Raw genomic sequence first — 22,065 nt, forward strand, 5'->3', positions numbered from 1 at the left:
CAGAGGTAATAAGTAACTCTTATTAAATAACTATGTGCATCATTTTTCATGTAAAACTATTATTTGGATAAACCCCTTTGAGAAAAGGCTTAGGCTCCTGCCAATGTCACTGTGATATTTACTAATAAGCTCAGTTTAAGGCACAGCAATTAAGGTTGTGTTGTTTTTTTTTTTTAAGTTCAGTTCAGCAAATATATGTGGAAAGCTTGTGGGTAAAATTATATTTGTATTTATGGGAAAGCAGACAATTTTATTAATGCCTATATTTTTCTAGTTCAGTGTTTGTCAAACTTCAAGTTTTAACATGTTGATCATGAAACCAGTTGAATTGTGACCAGTATTTTAAAAGGAAAGATTAAAAAACAAAATAAGATATCAGTATATACCAACTAGTAAGAGTAAGCATTGTTTACTAAACTATGGTTTTATTTAAGTACATATCTATATACTATGTCAGTGAGAAACATTTCTCCACTTTGTGTTTGAAAAACATTTCAAAAGCTGAAAAAAAGTTTGAAAACCTGTTTGTAAGTACACCTAGGGTAAAGGTACACTTCCTGTGGCATAAGATGTCGGGAACAACTGAGGGCAAGAATGGGGATGCACTACTATCATAAACTTCTGCTAAAGCATAAGGATGTGAGTGCTGGGAGCAAAGCAGTGCTCACCACTTCTGCAATTTTCTATTGCAGCATTTTAAATAATATGGGAAAAAGTGGACTGCAACCAAAGGCAAAGAGGGATGGTGATGGTGAAGGGTAAGATTGTATTTATTGTCCAAAGGCTAAGTGCATATACATATGTGTTTGGGAGAAGGCATCACGTAATAGTTCTTAACCTACTCTGAGAGAAGGTTGTCCACATTTCTTAAAGTATACATGTAAACCAACAATGAAATTATTTTAGTGACTTGAGAATCAAAGTGTTAGAGTTTGAATCCCTGTCCTACTACTTGCTAGCGGTGTGACCTTGGGCCTGTTTAACTCTTGACACCTTGTTTTCCAAATTTATAAAGTGGAGATAATAATACCTGTCTCATTGTGTTGTTGTGAGGATTATATGAACTAATATATGTAATGTCCTGAGAACAATGTCTGGCACACATTAAGTTACTGAATTAAAATTAGCTGTTCTTACTGTTATTATTAGACATGAGCTAGATAACAGTGGCCTCTGCATGGGAAAGATTATTTTAATTCTGATATAGTTCAGTTTATCTATTTTTTTATTTTTGTCTCTTGTGCATTGATGTCATATCTAAAAAACTTGCCTAACTCAAGATCACAAAAATTTACTCCTGTATTTTATAGTTTTAGCTCTTTAGATCTAGGATCCATTTTTAGTTAATTTTTATATATAGTGTGAGGTAGGGGTACAGTTTCATTCTTTTGCATGTGAATAGCCAGTTGTCCCAGCATCATTTATTCAAAAGACTATTCTTTCCTCACTAGAAAAAATATTTCTTTAAAGAATAATGAGTACTTTTTTTTTCTTTTTAACCGCTGTTACTCAGTTGGAAAAAGAATAATGAATAATTTTAAATAATTTTCCTACAGGTAAATTTAAGTCTTTATGTTTAGATTGCACATATTAGGAAATAATGGATTTGTATTTCCATAGGTGTGCTTGATCTTTATAAAGTTCCCTGTCTCTGGAAAAAATAAAATAAGGCAAAACAATCTTCTTAGTAGAGTTATGTTTACAAGAAAGTTGCAAGCCAGTTTTAGTTCATCGATTGGATAATTTTTCCTGCTTGCTGGAGGTATTTCAGTATTGGTAATATCTGAACTATGAGATGCATGAACGATGCATTTTAGGAATTTGTTTCTGTGTCCATACCAGGCATAATGAATTAAGTTATCTGTTAAAAATACAGGATTTTTGCTCAATATACAGTTGTAGAAGAACTCATTGTCCAAATTTTTATGACTTTTTTTCTTTTTTTTTTTGAGATGGATCTTGCTCTGTCGCCCAGGTTGGAGTGCAGTGGCACAACCTCTGCTCACTGCAACCTCCACCTCCAGGGTTCAAGTGATTCTGCTGCCTCAGCTTCCCGAGTAGCTGGGACTACAGGCGTATGCCACTATGCCCACCTGATTTTTTTATTTTTAGTAGAGATGGGGTTTCACCATATTGGCCAGGCTGCTCTTGAACTCCTGACCTCGTGATCCACCTGCCTAAGCCTCCCAAAGTTCTGAGATTACAGGCGTGAGCCACCGCGCCCGGCCAGACATTTTTTTTTTTTTTTTTTTTGCTTTCTTTGTCATATTGTTAGTCTTTTGGTTAAGCGATATTGTAACTTAGTCATATGAGTAATATAATGCAGCATGGTGAAGTGTGTGTGTGGGAGGGGGTTGTTTTTTGTTTGTTGTTTATTTTTTAAATAGAGATGAGATCTCACTATGTTTCCCAGGCTGCCTTGAACTCCTGGGCTCAAACGATATAGCCTCCTGCCACAGCGTCCTGATTATCTGGGACTACGGGTGTGCACCACTATACCTGGCTTTCCTGATGAAATTTTAAATACCCAAATATTTGAGCAGAAATAATAGCTTGTGTTTATTGTTTTTCTACTATTTGGCAAGTATAGTATTAAATGTTTTACATAATTTATCTCCAGTCCACATACAATACTCTAGTAGAAGTGGGTAAGAAAACCAAGGTACTCAAAGAGGGTAATAAGTAACTTGTGCTGGATCACAGGACTAACGGGAGGCAGGGCTGGAATTTGACTCTAGGTCTTTCTGACCTCAAAGTGCAGTAAAGTCATGGAATTTCTCTACTAGGCCACCTGGAAGAAAAGTGATCTTTTTCCCGTCTTTTTTGTTACTGTTTTTCAGCCAGGAGATAGTAGAGTTAGGTAGTAGAATAGTAGTCACTGGCATCTGGTAGTCAGCCCTCCAAAAAAGTTTTTGATTTTTTTTTTTTGTCTTAAACTTGGAAGCTACTAACTTTCAGGTCATACTTATCTGGATATTTAGGTAGCAGAAACTATGGAATTATCGTAAGTCCTCTTGAAGATTCAGCTGTTAAAATTAATTGGTTCCGATTAATACTGTGCTCAAGATTTACATTTCTAGGAGCCACAGTTTGATTGGTCTAACCTGGATCTGTGCGTTTTCTTTAGCTAGGGAGGAGAAGGTACCTTGATTGATACCTTCACCAGGACTGCATGCAGTGAGGGACAGAAGTTTCCTTAAAATAATTGGGTTCTGTTATAGGAAGAAGGGGAAGGAGATACCAAGTGGGCAAAACAGTCAGGTTCCGTTACATAAATAATAACCCTAATGTGAGGATAATAAATGGATAATATGATTATTTTAAGTTTGAAAATATACCTGGTTATTAGTATTGAATATCTGGTAGCGGGGTTGGAGAAAAAGTCGAGAATAAGAAAAGACTTAAAATTGTAAAAATTAACTGGAAAAGAGGATAGCTGAGCAGATACATATATGTTAGATAATGTTCATAATGGCAAACCAACCTGAAGATTTGTTTAAATTGTAGTGTGTAGCCAGGTGTGGTGGTGCTTGCCTGCAGTCCGAACTACTTGGGAGGCTGAGGCAGGATGACTGCTTGAGCCTAGGTTTGAGGCTACAGTGAGCTGTGTTTCCACCACTGCTTTCCAGCCTGGGTGGCAGAGCAAGACCCCATCTCTAAAAAAATAAAATGAATAAATTATAATATGTTACGACAAATATAGTTATCTGAAGTCACTGAAAATGTGCATGTGCATTTAATGATGTGAAATAATTTTTAGGAAGTATGAATGAAAAAAATCAACTTTTAAGTGTGGCTAGTATGATCTTACCTGTATCTCACTTATAGAAAATATAAAAGGCTGAAGCCAGTCACCAGTTTAATAGTTCTAACCTCTTATTTACTTGATTCCCTTTTTTCTCCTCCCCAGCAATCCTCATGTAGTTAGGTAAAGTTGGTTCTTCATCTGGCTTATTGCAGAAACCCCTAAGCCTGTTTACTTAAAGCTTTTTGAAACCCAGAGACCCATCTTTTGAATTCAAAAGTTTTGACTATTAAGAATTAGTCTTTTTGTATGTTTGTTGGCCGCATAAATGTCTCCTTTTTATGAACAGAGAAGTGTCTGTTCATATACTTTGCCCACTTTTTGATGGGGTTGTTTGTTTTTTTCTTGTACATTTGTTTAAGTTCCTTGTAGATTCTGGATATTAGACCTTTGTCAGATGGATAGATTGCAAAAATTTTCTCCCATTCTGTAGGTTGCCTGTTCATTCTGATGATAGTTTCTTTTACTGTGCAGAAGCTCTTTAGTTTAATTAGATCCTATTTGTCAATTTTGGCTTTTATTGCCATTGCTTTTGGTGTTTCAGTCATGAAGTCTTTGCCAGTGCCTATGTCCTGAATGGTATTGCCTAGGTTTTCATGGTTTTGGGTTTTACATTTAAGCCTCAAATCGATCTTGAGTTAATTTTTGTATAAGGTGTAAGGAAGGGGTCCAGTTCCAGTTTTCTGCATATGGATAGCCAGTTTTCCCAGCACCATTTATTAAATAAATTGTAGATGTGTGGTGTTATTTCTGCGGTCTTTGTTCTGTTCTGTTGGTCTGTATATGTGTTTTGGTACCAGTACTATGCTGTTTTGGTTACTGTAGCCGTGTAGTATAGTTTGAAGTCAGGTAGTATGATGCCTCCAGCTTTGTTGTTTTTGCTTAGGATTGTCTTGGCCATACAGGCCTTTTTTGGTTCCATATGAAATTTAAAGTAGGTTTTTCTAATTTTGTGAGGAAAGTCAATGGTAGCTTGATGGGAATAGCATTGAATCTATAAACTACTTTGGGCAGTATGGCCATTTTCATGATTTTGATTCTTCCTATCCATGAGCATGGAATATTTTTCCATTTGTTTGTGTCCTTTCTTATTTCCTTGGGCAGTGGTTTGTAGTTCTCCTGGAACAGGTCCTTCACGTCCCTTTTAAGTTGTACTCATCATCACTGATCATTAGAGAAATGAAAATCAAAACCACAATGAGATGTTATCTCATGCCAGTCAAATGGTGATTATTATAAAAAGTCAAAAAAGAATAGATGTGGGTAAGTCTGTGGAGAAATAGGAATGCTTTTACATTGTTGGTGGGAGTGTAAATTAGTTCAACCATTGTGGAAGACAGTGTGGTGATTCCTCAAGGATCTAGAACCAGAAATACCATTTGACCCAGCAATCCCATTACTGGGTATATACCCAAAGGATTATAAATCATTCTGCTATAAAGACACATGCACACGTATGTTTATTATAGCACTATTTACAATAGCAAAGACTTGGAACCAACCCAAATACCCATCAATGGTATACTGGATAAAGAAAATGTGGCACATATACCATGGAATACTATGCAGCCATAAAAAGGAATGAGATCATGTCCTTTGCAGGGACATGGATGAAGCTGGAAGCCATCATTCTCAGCAAACTAACACAGAAATAGAAAACCAAACACTGCATGTTCTCACTTATAAGTGGGAGTTGAACAATGAGAGCACATGGACACAGGGAGGGGAACATCACACACCGAGGCCTGTCAGAGGGTGGGGGACAAGGGGAGGGAGAGCATTAGGACAAATACCTAATGCATTTGGGGTTTAAAACCTAGACGATGGGTTGGTAAGTGCAGCAAACCACCATGGCACATGTGCACCTATGTAACAAACCTGCACATTCTGAACATGTATCCCAGAACTTAAATAAAAAAAAAAAAAGAATTTTTCTCCACTGTGGGTTTCAGAAGCTTACATTTGAAACTGGGATACCGTAATATCGAATCGTGTTCTCCATGCTCTGCTGTGTATTTCTTTTCCTATGGCAATGGATGTCTCTGACTGAATTGGTGCGGGGAAGGTGTGTGGAGGGGTCAAGAAAATAGCATGGACTAAGGAACTTGCTTAGTCTTTCCTGGAGGTATTCCACTGCAGCTCTACTACTGTCTTCACAGGTAAGTGAGAACTGCATATGCTTTGAGAAATGGCTGGTCCAAGGCAAATCCTGTCATTTTAGGTTAATAATATCTAACTGTGGCTGGGCACAGTGGCTCACGCCTGTAATCTCAACACTTTGGGAGGCTGAGGCAGGCAGATCACGAGGTCAGGAGATTGAGACCATCCTGGCTAACACGGTGAAACCCCGTCTCTACTAAAAATAAAAAAAATTAGCCGGGCGTGGTGGCGGGCGCCTGTCGTCCCAGCTACTCGGGAGGCTGAGGCAGGAGAATGGCCTGAACCCAGGAGGCAGAGCTTGCAGTGAGCCAAGATCGCGCCACTGCACTCCAGCCTGGGCGACAGAGCGAGTCTCCATCTCAAAATAAATAAATGGATAGATGATAGATAGATAGATAGATAGATAGATAGAATAAAATAAAATGAGGATCTGGGACTACAGACGTGCACCACCACACCCAGATAATTTTTGTATTTTTAATGAAGTCGGGGTTTCACCATGTTAGCCAGTTTAGTCTCAAACCCCTGGCCTCAAGTGAGCCACCTGCCTCAGCCTCCCAAAGTGCTGGGATTACAGGTGTGAGCCACCACGCCTAGCCTTTGATATATTATTATAGGAAAAAAGAGGAGATGTACTTTATGTGGAAGAGAACTTTAATTTATGCTGTGACGGTACCTAAAAGATACATCCTTTATTCATGCGTAAGATGAAATTGAGAGGTAAAATTGGATATACTGTTGCTTTTAAAAAATTTTAACATATATGTAATTTTTTGTACTTATCTCATTTTAGCCTATATATATATATATTTTGTTTGTTTGTTTGTTTTGTTTGAGATGGAGTCTTGCTCTGTCGCCCAGGCTAGAGTGCAATGGTGCAATCTCAGCTCACTGCAACTTTCACCTCCCGGATTCAAGTGATTCTTCTTCCTCAGCCTCCTGAATAGCTGGGATTACAGGCGCCTGCCACCACGCCCAGCTAATTTTTGTATTTTTAGTAGAGACAGGGTTTCACCATCTTGGCCAGGCTGGTCTTGAACTCCTGACCTTGTGTTCCACCCGCCTTAGCCTCCCAAAGTGCTGGGATTCCAAGCGGGAACCACCACGCCCAGCTGTAAGTTATATCTTACACAAGTCTAGGTTTCATTCAGAGAATTATATGCAAAGAAACAGCGCAACAGTATTATTTTAAAGCCATTGTTATTGTTAGAAAACATAATACCTTTAAAATTACTTTTCATATTAGAAATATAGTGACTTCTCCCCAGTTTAGGATAGAAATTTTCCTTTTCTTCTCCTTCTTTATACTATTCAGATTTGCATGTTTGGCAGAACAAATTATAAGGGAAAATATTTGAAATGTCACATACTAAAGTAAATGTTTGGATGTTTGAAAATTTTCTGGTTTTCAGAGATTCTGAATTGCTGAATCATGTAAATTAAGATGTTGAGTAGTTTCCACAGAGTAATTATTTGAAAGTCACTGAAAGCAAGACACATGCCTAATGTAAATGTTTATTGCACTACTGTACCTTTTTCTACCTCATAAAAATGAGAACAGCAGTCTGTACTTTTCCACTTCATCATTCGTAAGTCTATTGGAGAAATGTATATTTTGTTTGCTTATTATCTTCATGCTGCAAATAGCCTGGAAATTCTTTAAGGGGGGCTAGCGATGTATTATGGTTACATGTTAAGTGGTATAGAAATTTCGCTTTTTATTTTTTAAATAAAGAGTAACAAGATCAGTAGTCCATATTTCTTCAACTCTACCCAGAGAAGGGCAATGTAGGAGGGAAAATGAAATTTGCAAAATATTTCATAGTAGGCTTTTTCTTAAAGTAACTTCAGACTTACAGAAGTTTAAAAATAGTACAAAGAATCCCATATACCTGTCACCCCAATTCCTGAAATATTAATATTTTACCACATTTGTTCATTATGTCTGTATTCTCCAAGTACTATATATGCCGTTATATGTAATATGTAGCATTTTATATAGATATAGGGCATGTATGCACTATATAGTTTTTTCTGAGCCACGTAAAGAGTCAAACGCAGACGTGACGTGCTTTTACTCCTAAATACTTAAGTGTTGTGTATTCCCTCAAGAAAGGGCATTTTCTTCTGTATAGCTACTGTACACGTCTACGCTTTTCAAAATCAGAACATTTACATTGATACCATACTATGACATGATCTGCAGACCATTTTCCAATATGCCAGTTGTCTCACTGTGTCCTTTAGTACAAAAGAAAAAAGTTTTTTTTCCTGGTCTAGGAGCTAATCCTGGAGCATATGTTACATCTTGTTTTAATCTAGAACAGTTCCTCAGTTCTTTATCTTTCATAACCTTGACATTTTTGGAGAGTACAATCCATATATTTTGCAGAATTTCCCTTAGTTTGGGTGTGTCTGGTTTTTCCTTATAAGATACATTTTATGCATTTTTGGCCAGAATACCACAGAAGTACTGTATATCTTACCAGAAAGCCATAAGTGGCATTTGCATTTTCTAAATGATCAGTTTTAATATTATATGGAAAGCAGAGTCAGAGATTCTCACATATGTCAAGATATTATAAGTGTTCCTGTTATATTTATTCTCCAATTGCTTTTTCTCAAGAAAACGTGTGGCCTTTCAGCTAGCTTTTCAAAGTGGAAGTTACTACATAACATTAGGATGGGAGGGTGGGGAAGAGCTTTATTAAAGCTTTAAGTTTAAGCTTTTGAGTATGTGTTGTATGTAAATGAACGTGGGCATTGATGCAGGGATTGGGCCTTTAAACCTTTGGCCAAGAATGGTATCAATTATTATTATTATTATTTTTTGGAGTACTTCTGCTAAAACACTGAAATCAGTGTGCCACTCTCCTTTTAGAAGTTTTACACCTTTCCAAGGTACACTTTTTTTTTTGGAGACGAGTTTTGCTCTGTCGCCCAGGCTGGAGCGCATTGGCGCAGTCACAGCCCACTTCAGCCTCTACTTCCCAGACTCCAGCAGTCCTTCCACTTCAGCCTCCCGAGTAGCTGGGATTACAGGTGCACACCACCATGCCCAGCTAGTTTTTGTAGAGATGGGGTTTTGCCATGTTGCCCAGGCTGGTCTCCAACTCCTGAGCTCAATCTCTTCGTCCTCCTCAGCCTGCCAAAGTACTGGGATTACAGGCGTGGGCCACCACTCCCGGCTTCCAAGGCAGGCATTTAAATGTAATAAATAGGGAGATAAGCGAGAACCCTGTTGGACCTGGTAGAAGCAAATGTTCATTAGTACTATTACGTTGTTTAAAATATTAGCGCCTTCTATATTCATGTCCTCTCAGAATCATCAAAAAACCTACTCTATAGTTTATTTGGCTTATATCTCAGCAGTAATAAAATTAGTTAATAGTATTGGCATCGTGGTTCTTTGTGCATTCCTCCCTTATCCCACTGCAAATTGATTTCAAATGATCTCTTGATCTAGTCTAAGAATGTTTATAGTGATTACAAAAAGTTCAGATTCTGGCTTTAACATATATAATTGTTTTTTAATCTGTAAACAAAAGAGAATGAGTTTGTTTAAACCAGAAAGATGGCAAGAGTAGTCTGGGAATTTTGCTCCATTCCTTAAAAGTCCTATAATAAAATAAACATATCTCGTGTTTTATTTTTACAATTTTTTTAAACATTAGTATAGAGTGCCACTTCTTATATTCTATATCAAATAATTAGCTACCTTTTCAGTAATAACCTCTGAGTAATTTTTGGCATTAAAATCTGCATTACAAAATAATTTCAGGATATAATTTATAATCACTTATGCTAAAGTCACCTATTTGAAATTATGTATGAGGTTTTCAAAGTTTACAGTGCTTTGGAAAAAATTTAAATGTTTCTTTGTTTATGTATCTTTACTATAAGCTGTAGCATATATCATGTAGTTGTCAAGGATGCTGACAGATACTTAATATTTAAAGGAGACTTGTCTAAAGTTAGCTGTCCAGGACTAGAATCTGGGCCTTTTGGTAACAGTTCATTGCTCTGTTTACTTAAATGATGATTAGAGTCGTTAGAATTTCTCTATTTTCATAGCTGTCTCTATGGTTCTATGAAAATACTGTGTGTGTGCTTATACATATATGTATACCTGTAAGTACAAAGTAGAAAATGAAAGTTCATTTTCTGCTTTTGACAATTGTAATCCCCAGAGATAACCGTTATTAATATGTTGTCTCATGTTTGGTCATACTACTTTCTCTGTATTCTCTGTATTACTGTATAAATTTTACACAGTAATTTGCATATTAAAATGCTGATCTACACCTGGCCCTTTTTTAAAAACTGCAATTTATTATAGCCAATTTTTTATACCAGTATATATTGATCAACCTTGTTCTTTTTAACTGCTGCATTATATATAAATTACATAATTTCATTCATTACCAATAGATGAGACATTTTCATTGGTTTGAATTTTTCAGTATTACTGATAATGGTTCAATTAAATATTTAAGCCTTTGTGCATTTGTAGAATTAATTGCTAGAAGTAGAACCCTTATATTTTGATAGGTATTTCCAAATTTCTTCCCAAAATGTTTGTATCTCTTTACTTCCACTGTCAAGTCTAATAATTTTCACTCGGATTATCATATTTCTTGCCCAGCCTGTTTTTTACACTCTAAACTCTTTTTTTTTCTTTTTTTTTTTTTTTGAGACAGCATCTTGCTGTGTGGCCCGGTTGAAATGCAGTGGCGCGACGACGAACCTGGGCTCAAGCAATTCTCTCAACTTACCCTACTGAGTAGCTGGGACTACAGGCACATATCACCATGCCCAGCATTTTTTTTTTTTGTAAGTGGAGATGAGGTTTTGCCATGTTGCCCAAGCTGGTCTCAAATTCCTGAGCTCAAGCAATCCACCCATCTCAGCCTCCCAAAATGCTGGGATTACAGGCGTGAGCCACTGCACCTGGCCCAAAAGCTCTTTTTCTAATAGCAATATAAATTGTCTTTTACCGACTGTACTCACATATGTTTCTTCTTTCAGAAATAGGTGTTAAGTGTATCTAACATGGAATGTATAGCTATAATTCTCATTGTGAAACCATAGCCTAATTTATTTCATATTACAATTTAAAATTCATGTTTTTTAGGAAGTTTTCTTAGATTAATCCACCTAGTTCCAGGTGCTACAGTCCCAAGATTTCTTTCTTTTTAACAAATTAAATATGGGTAACATGACTAGAATTGTAGTCAAAGAATATTGGAACCTTGGAACTTCAGTATTTGAACTTTATTTTGAAATATAATTTGTTATATTATAAAAATATTATATTATATTGCATCTGGAAGTCAGGGGCAGTTTTTTTAAAAATTATCTTTGTATCTGCTACACTGTAAAGTGCTATTTCTATAAAAAATTCTTAATAGAAGTCTTCAGTTGTAAAGTCTGCTGTACAGACTTTAGATCAGGGATTGGCAAACTATGAGCCGTGTGCCAAATCCTGTCCTTCACCTGTTTTGTAAATAAAGTTTTATCGGAACACATTCAGACTCATTCATGAACATATTGTCTATGATTTCTTTTGTGCTACTATGGCAGAATTGAGTTGTTGCAACTGTGTGGCATCCAAAGCCTAAAATATTTACTCTCTGGCTCTTTGCCAACCCGTTTTAGATTATGAGCACTTTGGCATTAATATGTTTTTGTTTTCTTTCTATAGCACATAGTAAGATGTTCTGCCCACATTGCGCATAATTTATGGGTTTATTCAAGGATTTATGCAAGTGTAGCTGCAAGAAAAAAACCTAGACGTGAACTTGCTAGGTTGAAGAGCATCTGTGTATGTTAAATTTTGTTAGCTTTCGCCTTCCCAAAGGAATTGTTCCATTTCATACTTAAACTACTAATTTTGTGATAGGACTTCTTTCTCCATAGCTTTGCTAAATTAGTGCATTCACACACGTCATCTTTACTAATCTGATACAGGGAAATGATATTGTGGATTTGATTTGCATTTCTTTTTATGTGTTAGGTTGAGCTTATTTTCATATTTAAAAGCCACTTGTATTTCTTTTTCTTGAGCTGTCTTTTAATGTCCTTCCTGATACATTTCTTAAGTCTGTGGTACTCGTATAAGATACATGGTGAACATGTGTCAAAGATTTATTTGACTCTAATGAGGGAACCCGCCTGACAAGGCTGATTGAGAGGAGGATGTGTGAGATGAAGTGTATATCATCAGTGAAAGAAAGCAAATCCTTACAGGGCAAAAACAAAACCACAACTCTAAGGGTTATTGTTTCTACTGGACAGAATTTATTTGCATTTTACCAGATAAAAATTACTATTTTCAATTTATCTTTTACAAATCATTTTCTAATTTTACAGTGTCTATTCCCTAATCAGTAGTAAATAGTCTTCAAAATTCTCCAGAGCGTCAGGTGAATATTTTGCAGGCTAATTGTTGACACTTGGGTTTGACTTTAAGAGGACATGCCATAATCTTTTGGCCTTATTTCCAAGTTTTGGATAATTTTTCTTAACACATTTTTCTCTAATTGCAATGATTTCAATCGATATTATTTCTGTATGACTTAATAATGAATTTCTAAGAAGGTTACTTAGCTCACTATTGTCTCTTCTAAAACATACTCATCTTTCCTTTTTTCTTCTGTAGGAACTCATTATACAATGACGAATGGAGGCAGCATTAACAGTTCTACACATTTACTGGATCTTTTGGATGAACCAATTCCAGGTGTTGGTACATATGATGATTTCCATACTATTGATTGGGTGCGAGAAAAATGTAAAGACAGAGAAAGGCATAGACGGGTAAGTGTTTTTAGTAAAAATTTTTAAAAACATAGTGCATAATTAGATCTTTTAATAATATATTTCTGCCAATGATCTCAGGCTGCCAAAATATGTTTACATTTAATATAAGTAAATGTCTACATTTCATATGTGGTACGTGTTTTTTTCTTTTTCTATGTTTAATTTTTTTAGTTTACTTATACCCTGTAACTTTCCAGAAAGGATTTCAGGTAGCTAAAAAACAAGGAAATACAATAAGAAGACAAAATAAGAAGGAAAGGGAAAAATACAGCATAGGAGTTGGGGGGAAGAACAAGCCAAGTTCCAGATATGGAGGTCAGCATGATTTTGGGCTTTGAGCAGCCCACCAGCTAAGGCAAAAAAGGAAACTCATTGCATAGCTCTTACCTATGGAAAAAGAAGAAATCTACTGGGGGCAGATAGTCTTGTGGGATTTTGCTGTTTTCTTTTATCTGCTTTCCCAGTATTTGATTCTGAGATATTTCTCAATCTGGCTCCCACATAAAGCTTATTGAGTGTTGTAATGGTTTACTGTTTTTTTAAAAACGGCTTTAACATATAAAAGTACAACTTATGGATCCTTTTTGTTGGTGGTCGTGACTTACTGATAGTGTAATCCAAATCCATTTTTTATTTTGTATTTATTTATTTATTTTTGAGACAGAGTCTCAGTCTTCTGCCCATGCTGGAGTGTAGTGGTGTGATCTTGGCTCACTGCACCCTCCGCCTCCTGGATTCAAGCAATGCTCCTGCCTCAGCCTCCTGAGTAGCTGGGACTACAAACATGCGCCACCATGCCTGGCTAGTTTTTATACAAAATACGTTTTTTAAAAAACAATTTTTTTTTGGAGATTGGGGGACTGTCGCCCATTCTGTTGCCCAAACTGGAGTGCAGTGGTGCAATCTTGGCTCACTGCAACCTCTGCCTTCCACGTTTAAGCGATTCTTGTATTCAGCCTCCTGAGTAGCTGGAATTATAGGTGTGTGCCATCATGCCAAGCTAATTTTTGTATTTTTAGTAGAGATGAAGTTTCGCCATGTTGGCCAGGCTAGTCTCGAACTCCTGGCCTCAAGTGATTGGCTGACCTCAGCCTCCCAAAGTAGAAAATCTTTTTGAAAAATAAAATTCCAAATCTCAAAAGGCTCTATACAGTTTTGGTGTTGGAAATTTACTTGTCAATGGAAATGACTATTTACATGAATTATAAGCTTCCATATTAATGTATATGTGTGTGAAACCTGAAATTCAAATTATATTATATTGTTTATGAAAGGTACAGCTTCTGAGATTCATCAGATGATATTTACCTTTAGGGCATATCTAAAAATAAAATACAGTACATGAAATCCAGTGCTTTAATCTAGTGATTCTTAAACTTTTTGCTCTCAGACCCCCTTTAAACTCTTAAAAGATACTGAAGAGCCCCAAGGAGACTTTGTTTATGTGGTTTTTATCAATGGATATTTACCATATTAGACACTGAAACTGAGGATTTTTAAAAAAAACTAATTCATTTAAAAATAACAGTAACAAAACCCATTACATGTTAACATAAATAACATTTTTATGAAACTATATTTTCAAAAAAATTTAGTGAGAGAATGACGTGCTACATTTGTTATAAATCTCATTATTGTCTGGCTTAATAAAACTGCTGGATTCTCATATCTGCTTTTGCATTCAATATGTTATATGTTGTTTTTATGGAAGTATGTGAAGAAAATTCAACCTCATACACAGATAATATAGTTGGAAAAGCTATGAGTATTTTAATAGTCTTTTAAGATTATTGCAAATATTCTTCTTTGATACTACACTAAAGTGACAATTGTTAGTTTCTTAAAGATTAGTTGTAATGTGTACTTTGAAACTGCATCAATGAACTTTGTCTTCTGTTACATTAAAATCCATTGATTTTGAATATATGATTTTGTAACATTATGCAGTGATCATTTAGAAAATATTGATTCACTGATTTATGTGGATCTTTTAAATGTTGACAGTTATATAATATATTTTACAATATTTTAAATATTGTACAATATTTAAAATTTGTAATATTTAAATTTAAAATTTAAAATATGTAAAATATTGTAAAATATTTACAATATTTTAAAAATCACATTTGTTAATTTTACCTTTGATCTATTCAGAAAAAAACTCTAAGTATTGGGAACCTATCATCCTCACAGTGATAGATACAAGTTTCCTAAAATTCTAATTTTTACTAGAGAGCTCAAATTCTGTCATTGGAAACAAATACACATTTATTTAACTTAAAAATGACAGGATTACTTGGTTTCATTATTGAGAAAATACCTGTCAAATTCCCAAGTCTGGGAAACCATAGTTTGATGTCACTCTTTCAAGTAAAAATGGCATTCCATGTAAGTGTCTAGTTTATTTTGCAACTCAAATAAATTACACAAGTGCTTTTCTTTAGGACATAACCTCATACATACTTCCACATGCAGCAGATGTATGTAGTTATGCATAGTTCCTTATGCATGGTTCTTATTTCATCACACAAAATATTAAAAAGACTCAGTGATTGAGGCATAGCAGTTTTTACTGCTTCATCAAAGATGCTCTTATTTGAAACTGGCATAATATTATTTATTTATTTGATTTTACTGGGAAGCATGGCAGTCAAGAATGTAACGACTGCCAGTACATTTGAGTGCCACTGCCTGATTTTTGCTAAGGAGTCAGCAATTTTGCCACTGGTTTTGCATTTTCAGTAAAAATGTCAACACAGTGAAAAAGGCACATAATGTCTTGTATTATTTTGTAAACAGTTTTATCTTGCAGACCCGTTGAAAAGGTCTCGGGGATCCTCCAAGGTGCCTGTAGACCGTACTTTGAAAACCACTATTTTAATCCAAAGTGCCTAGATCAGACACACTATAAATCCTGTGTCTTGTAATGATCATTAGGTAAATACATTTGTACTTAGAAGTATACATTCAGAGACATTAACAGTATTCAGGTTGGGATTTAAGTGTATTTTAAAGTGTGGTACCTAGAGAGTATCCGTGACACTATGTTCATAAAATTTTAGAGAAAACTGAGATCAAAGGAAACCAAAACAGGCTGGTCATAGTGGCTCATGCCTGTAATCCCAGTGCTTTGGAAGGTCGAGGCAGAGGATCGCTGGATCCCAGGAGTTTGAGACCAGCCTGGGCAAATATGGAGACTCTATCTCTACACAACAAAACAAAAATTAGCTGGGTATAGTGTCTTGAGCCTGTAGCCCTAGCTACTTGGAAAGCTGAGGTGGGATGATCCCTTGAGCCTGGGAGTTCTAAGTTACAGTGAATTATGATTGCACCATTGCCCTCCAACCTGGGTGATACAGCTAGACCCTGTCACCCTCCAAAACAAACAAAAAACACTTTTTTCTCTGAGTATGTAAATGGTTAGTGTACAGTCCTTGAAAACATTGCAAATGGTATAGCAATATATGAAGTAGCCAGTATTTTATCAACCATCTCTTCCTAGACCAATCAAATATTTTTCAATATTTTGATCCATGCTTATATAAACAAAATTTTTTAAAGCTGGAAAATTCCACACATTTATATACTTACTGTTGTTCTTAAAATTAATTTTTTTTTCTTTTTTTTTTTTTTTAGCAGAGTCTTGCTCTTTTGCCCAGGCTGAAGTGCAGTGGTGCGATCTCGACTCTTTGCAACCTCCGCCTTCCAGGCTCAAGCAATTCTTGTGCTTCAGTCCCCCAAGTAACTGGGATTACAGGCATGCGCCACCACGCTGGCTAATTTTTGTAGTTTAAGTAGAGATGGGGTTTCGCCATGTTGGCCAGGCTGGTCTCAAACTCCTGGCCTCAAGTGATCCACCTGTCTCAGCCTCCCAAAATGTTGGGATTACAGGTGGGAGCCACTGTGCCCGGCCTACATTAAATTTTAAAGCCTTTCTATGTCAGTGCATATACCCAACCTAATTCTTTTTTTCTGTGAACTTTTTTGTTATACTTGTAGCCTTCCTACCCCAGATTATTTTGAAGCAAATTGACATTCTGTAATTTCAAATATTACTATTTCAGTATTTTACAAAATGGTTGCAGTTTAATTATTGTTCCTTTTTTATTTATTAGCTTGCATATTTCTATAGAGAGTTTACCCCACATCAACCATTTGGATTCCCTGAAGTAAAGGTGGTACAGGAAAGGGAGAAATCTTGAAATACTAGGTTCCTTAGCATCCTCAAAGTTGACCAATGAGATTTTTTGCTTGTTTGGTTGTTTTTTTCTGTGTCTTCATGGACTCATGGATTTAAGTATCTTTGTGTTTTAATCATCACTGTTATTATTCTTATTGATGTTCATGTTATTTTAGATTAGTGGGAGCTTATTTAGTTTGCTATCCGTGTCCTTTGTCATGTCCTTAGATAATCCTAATCCTAATCCTGATTCATCTAGACATTTCCCGCAGCAAACCTGGAATCAGCCATTTCTCCAAGGAGCTCTCTGATTCCATTGAAGGAAAATATAATATAGGTACAATCTAGGCACTAGGTGATACTTGTCACTTCTGGGTTGGCTATTGTTTCTAGCCTCCTAAGTTTATATGACTCTACTAATTTGAATTCATAACTATGGGGCTAACCCTCTAGTTCTTAAATCTGCATTTCCTTTAAGTCATGCCAAAAATCTGACCATCACAAACATAGTCATTTCATTTACCCCACAATACACACATACAACATTGTCAGAATAACAGTACCAACACCATCTCCAACAATATGCCTACTGAAAAATTTTAGGTAATCTGTCTCCAGCCTCCCAGGTAGCTGGGACTGCAGGCGCACACCACCATGCCTGGCTAATTTTTTTTTTTTTTTTTTTTAAGAGCCTGGGTCTTGCTATGTTACTCAGGCTGGTCTGAAACTTCTGGCCTCTAACAGTCCTCCTGCCTTTGCCTTCCAAAGTGCAGAGATTACAGGCCTGAGCCATCACGTCTGGCCTATCCTTTATTTATTCCACCAAAGTTGTTTATACAAATTACTTTGTTGTAAAGTCCCTTGGAATAGTTTCTTCTGTGGCATTATGTTACCAGTTAGATGCACCTTTGATTCATTTAACTTTACTTCAATTTTTAAGGTTTGCTTTTTAGATTTAGTTTTGTTTTATTATACATATATGAAGTATTTCCATGGTTCCAAAGTTAAATGTACAAAACAGGCATGTTCAAAGAAGTCTAGTTTCTATCTCTGTCCCATCCAACCTATTGTCTTCTTCCCCTTATAAGTAATAATTTACATTTTTAACTTACGGTTTATCTTCTGATTTTTAAAAATATAAGCATAAATATTTATATTCCTGTCTTTTAGCATACTTTTAGCCATCTTGCTTTTTTCCTGTATAACACTAAATGTATCTCATTCTTTTTAATTGCTACAGAATTTTTCATTACATAGGTATACTGCAATTTATTTATCTGATGCTATGTTGATGAACATTTAAATGATTTCCAGATTTTAGGAATGGTGATGATTGAACTCTCTGTACATATATCTTTTTTACTTGGTACACTCCATCAAGCAACTACTTAAGTGACTGACTATGATGCTGTGCAAGCAGTTATATAAAGAAAACAGCAGTGACTCAGTCTGAAAACGGCTTAATATTATCATGTTTTCTTACACATTATTTATTTTTATTGAAGAAAAGCAACATGGAGTTTAGTGATTATTTTTGAAAGAAATAACCTATTTCTAATTCTAAAGAATGGTTAATATCTGTGTTTGGTTGCTTATAGGGTAGAAGGGGTAAAATTGCCTCATTCAACTTAGAACTTACTGTGTCATTTTAGTGGGGCATTGTGGCTTCAAATAGACCCAATTCTTGAAGTAGACTGGGTCCATGTCCTTTGTAGGGACATGGATGAAGCTGGAAACCATCATTCTCAGCAAACTGTCGCAAGGATGAAAAACCAAACACCGCATGTTCTCACTCATAGGTGGGAATTGAACAATGAGAACACATGGACACAGGAAGGGGAACATCACACACCGGGGACTGTTGTGGGGTGGGGGGAGGGGGGAGGGATAGCATTAGGAGATATACCTAATGCTAAATGACAAGTTAATGAGCGCAGCACACCAACATGGCACATGTATACATATGTAACAAACCTGCACGTTGTGCACATGTACCCTAAAACTTAAAGTATAAAAAAAAAAAAAAAAAAAGAAATAGACTGGGTCATTGAATTCTAGCTGTAGCCCTCCTTCAGAACAGTTGAGCACTGAAGTCCTGGGCTGAAAATTGGCTTTTTTTTTTTTTTTGAGACGGAGTCTAGCTCTGTCACCCAGGCTGGAGTGCAGTGGCACGATCTCTGCTGACTGCCACCTCTGCCTCCCAGATTCAAGTGATTCTCCTGCCTCAGCTTCCCGAGTAGCTGGGATTACAGACGCCCGCCACCGCACCCAGCTAATTTTTGTATTTTTAGTAGAGAAGGGGTCTCACTGTGTTGGCCAGACTGGTCTTGAACTTCTGACCTCGTGATCCACCTGCCTCGGACTCCCAAAGTGCTGGGATTATAAGCATGAGCCACCACACCTGGCCAAAAATATGGCTTTCTAAAGCAACAATCCTAGTAGAACAGAAGAGAGGTGTTGACTAGTTAGGGATTTAGGTTTAGAAGTACATTCTTAGTAAGAGAGGTGAGACTTACCTTCTTGTGTTTTAGTATAGTGAGATCTGGATCAAATCTATTACTCTTATTAATCTGCTAACTTCGTACACTATATCCAGTAGAGGACACTTCTGCCTTACACAGTTAAAGAAAGAGCCTCTGGACTCTACCAATGGGATCGGAGCTCTCCAAACCTGCATATTTAAAAGGCCTATAAGTTTTGGAGGGTCCCTTTGTCCACATGATTATTCTGTAATACATTGTATTTGTGGACATGGTATTATATACAGATCCTGTCTTTTAAAGAACATTATAATCCACTTAACTGCTAGGACCAGAGAATGACCGATAATTCAAACCATTATTGTCTTACGGAAGACATATATAAAAGATAGTTATGTGTACCAACTGAGGTTCAAATTTGATTCAATTTAAAACAGTCTAGGCCAGATTTTATATAGTTTGTGGACCCTTTGCACTGAAATCCCAGAGTTCTTATTAAAATGCAGATCTTGGCTGGGCACGGTGGCTCACACCTGTAATCCCAGCACTTTGGGAGCCCAAGGCAGGTAGATCATTTGAGCTCAGAAGTTCAAGACCAGTCTGGCCAACATAGCGAGGCCCAGTCTCATTGAAAGAAAAAAACTTTTTTAATAAAAAATAAAAGCAGGTCTTGGGTAAAGACATGTAGTCTGGTTTACAGGTATTAACAACTGTCTGTAATGTAGTGATTTTGCCCCAGACTTACCTTTTCCATTATTTAATTCTGAAATTACTGTTCTATGTATGGTAAATGAGAAAAATTGCTAGATTCTAGAACTGTGGCTTCTATTCATAGTTGGAAAAATGAAGCATAAACATTTCTAATTTCAGATCAACAGCAAAAAGAAAGAATCAGCATGGGAAATGACAAAAAGTTTGTATGATGCGTGGTCAGGATGGCTGGTAGTAACACTAACAGGATTGGCATCAGGTAAAGAAAATTTTTCAAGCAATCCTTTTAGTTAACAGAAGTATAAACTGTTCTTCCCTCTTTCCCTCAATTTTTTTTTCAGGTACTGTTGGATTTTAAAAAGCATTTGTTTCTCTTCTTCAAAAAATCTTAAATATAAGACTAGGAGGCAGGAGGCTTCCAAGTCTAGTCTTGGCTCTATCACTTTACGTGTTTATCCAGCTTGGTTGATCTTTCTGGACTCAGTTTCTATATCTGTAAAATAAGTGGTTTGGATCAGATGATCAATAAAGTATCTTTTGATATTAACATCGTAATAAATAGCTAATATTTATTGAGTGCTTCCTATGTGTTGTACACTGTTCTAAAAACTTGACATGTATTGAAACCTCACCGCAATCCTGTGGTACCAGTGCTGTCATTATCACCGTCTTACAGATGAGGAGACTGAAGCAGAAGAAAAGGAACTTAGTTTGACCGAGGTCATGCAGCTTAGTAAATGGCTAAACCAGGATTTGAATTAAAGCCTTCTAGCTCAAGACCTATCCCCTTCATCACCTTGCTATACAGCGTGGCCACAAAGTCCCAGTGTGTGAGATTTTAAGAAAGAGCTGTTGAGGACCTGAAAACAAATATTAAGCACTGTTATAATCACTTTCAGCTTCCATGATGGAAGATTATGTTCAGAAGACCACAAAAATTAAAATTTTTTAGAGAATAAAGTACTGATAATTCTAATTGGCATGCGTAATAATTTTATGGCCTCTGTGTATGTAACCCACTGATCTCTTTATATAAGAAGGACCCAGATTTGACCATAAATTTGTGTATTTTTTATATTCTCACAATAAAATAATCTTGATATGTGGTTTTCTGTAATTTAAGAAAATATTCCTATGAGTTTCAATAATTATTTCTAATGGACATTAAATTTTAATGAGATTGACATCATTTATAAGTCTGTTAATTAAGTTATCGATTGAAAATTAGATTTGTGAACCTCCTGCCAAGTAGCTGTCTTTTGAAGATATTTTAATATCTTTTAAACACTGTTTTTCAGATCACAATTAATTTGAATGATGTAACTTTTTAAAATTCCAAACAAAAATAGCACTTTTATTGTAAAAAATAACTCTTTACAGTTTATAACTAAAATTTGAAAATCTTAAATTTATATGTAGTTCATAAGTGACCCTTTATTTTGGAGTCTCCTGCTTTCCACTTGCCTTTTAACTAGATTGTTCTCGACTCCCAAAAAATTGACTTTTTTTTTTTTACCATCTCCAACATATTTTTACAGGGGCATTGGCCGGATTAATAGACATTGCTGCCGATTGGATGACTGACCTAAAGGAGGGCATTTGCCTTAGTGCGTTGTGGTACAACCACGAACAGTGCTGTTGGGGATCTAATGAAACAACATTTGAAGAGAGGGATAAATGTCCACAGTGGAAAACATGGGCAGAATTAATCATAGGTCAAGCAGAGGTAAGTCTTGCTTTGTCTCAAGATGAATTAATAATTGATATAGCAAAATGTTTCCAATTCATTTAATTATAGAATTAATCACATATTAGATGATTGCATACACATCAAATGGATCTACACTCAACACATTGCAGCAAGAAAGAATTAAGTGCAGTATTGTTTCAAGAAGCTTTTTTATTAG

General features: G+C 36.0%; 1 protein-coding gene across 7 annotated transcripts in view; it reads left to right on the forward strand.

The window, feature by feature from the left end:
* The window catches only part of CLCN3 (chloride voltage-gated channel 3), a 104,956-nt gene that overhangs the window by 49,025 nt on the left and 33,866 nt on the right, over positions 1-22,065 (forward strand). For all 7 annotated transcript variants that reach the window (XM_009240449.4, XM_009240446.4, XM_054553358.2 and 4 more), the window contains 3 exon segments: positions 12,627-12,784; positions 20,318-20,417; positions 21,697-21,884. In XM_009240449.4, the coding sequence (XP_009238724.1) occupies positions 12,627-12,784; positions 20,318-20,417; positions 21,697-21,884 (446 nt within the window).

This window comes from Pongo abelii, chromosome 3 (assembly GCF_028885655.2).
Source record: "Pongo abelii isolate AG06213 chromosome 3, NHGRI_mPonAbe1-v2.0_pri, whole genome shotgun sequence".
In the NCBI taxonomy this organism is placed as follows: domain Eukaryota; kingdom Metazoa; phylum Chordata; class Mammalia; order Primates; family Hominidae; genus Pongo; species Pongo abelii.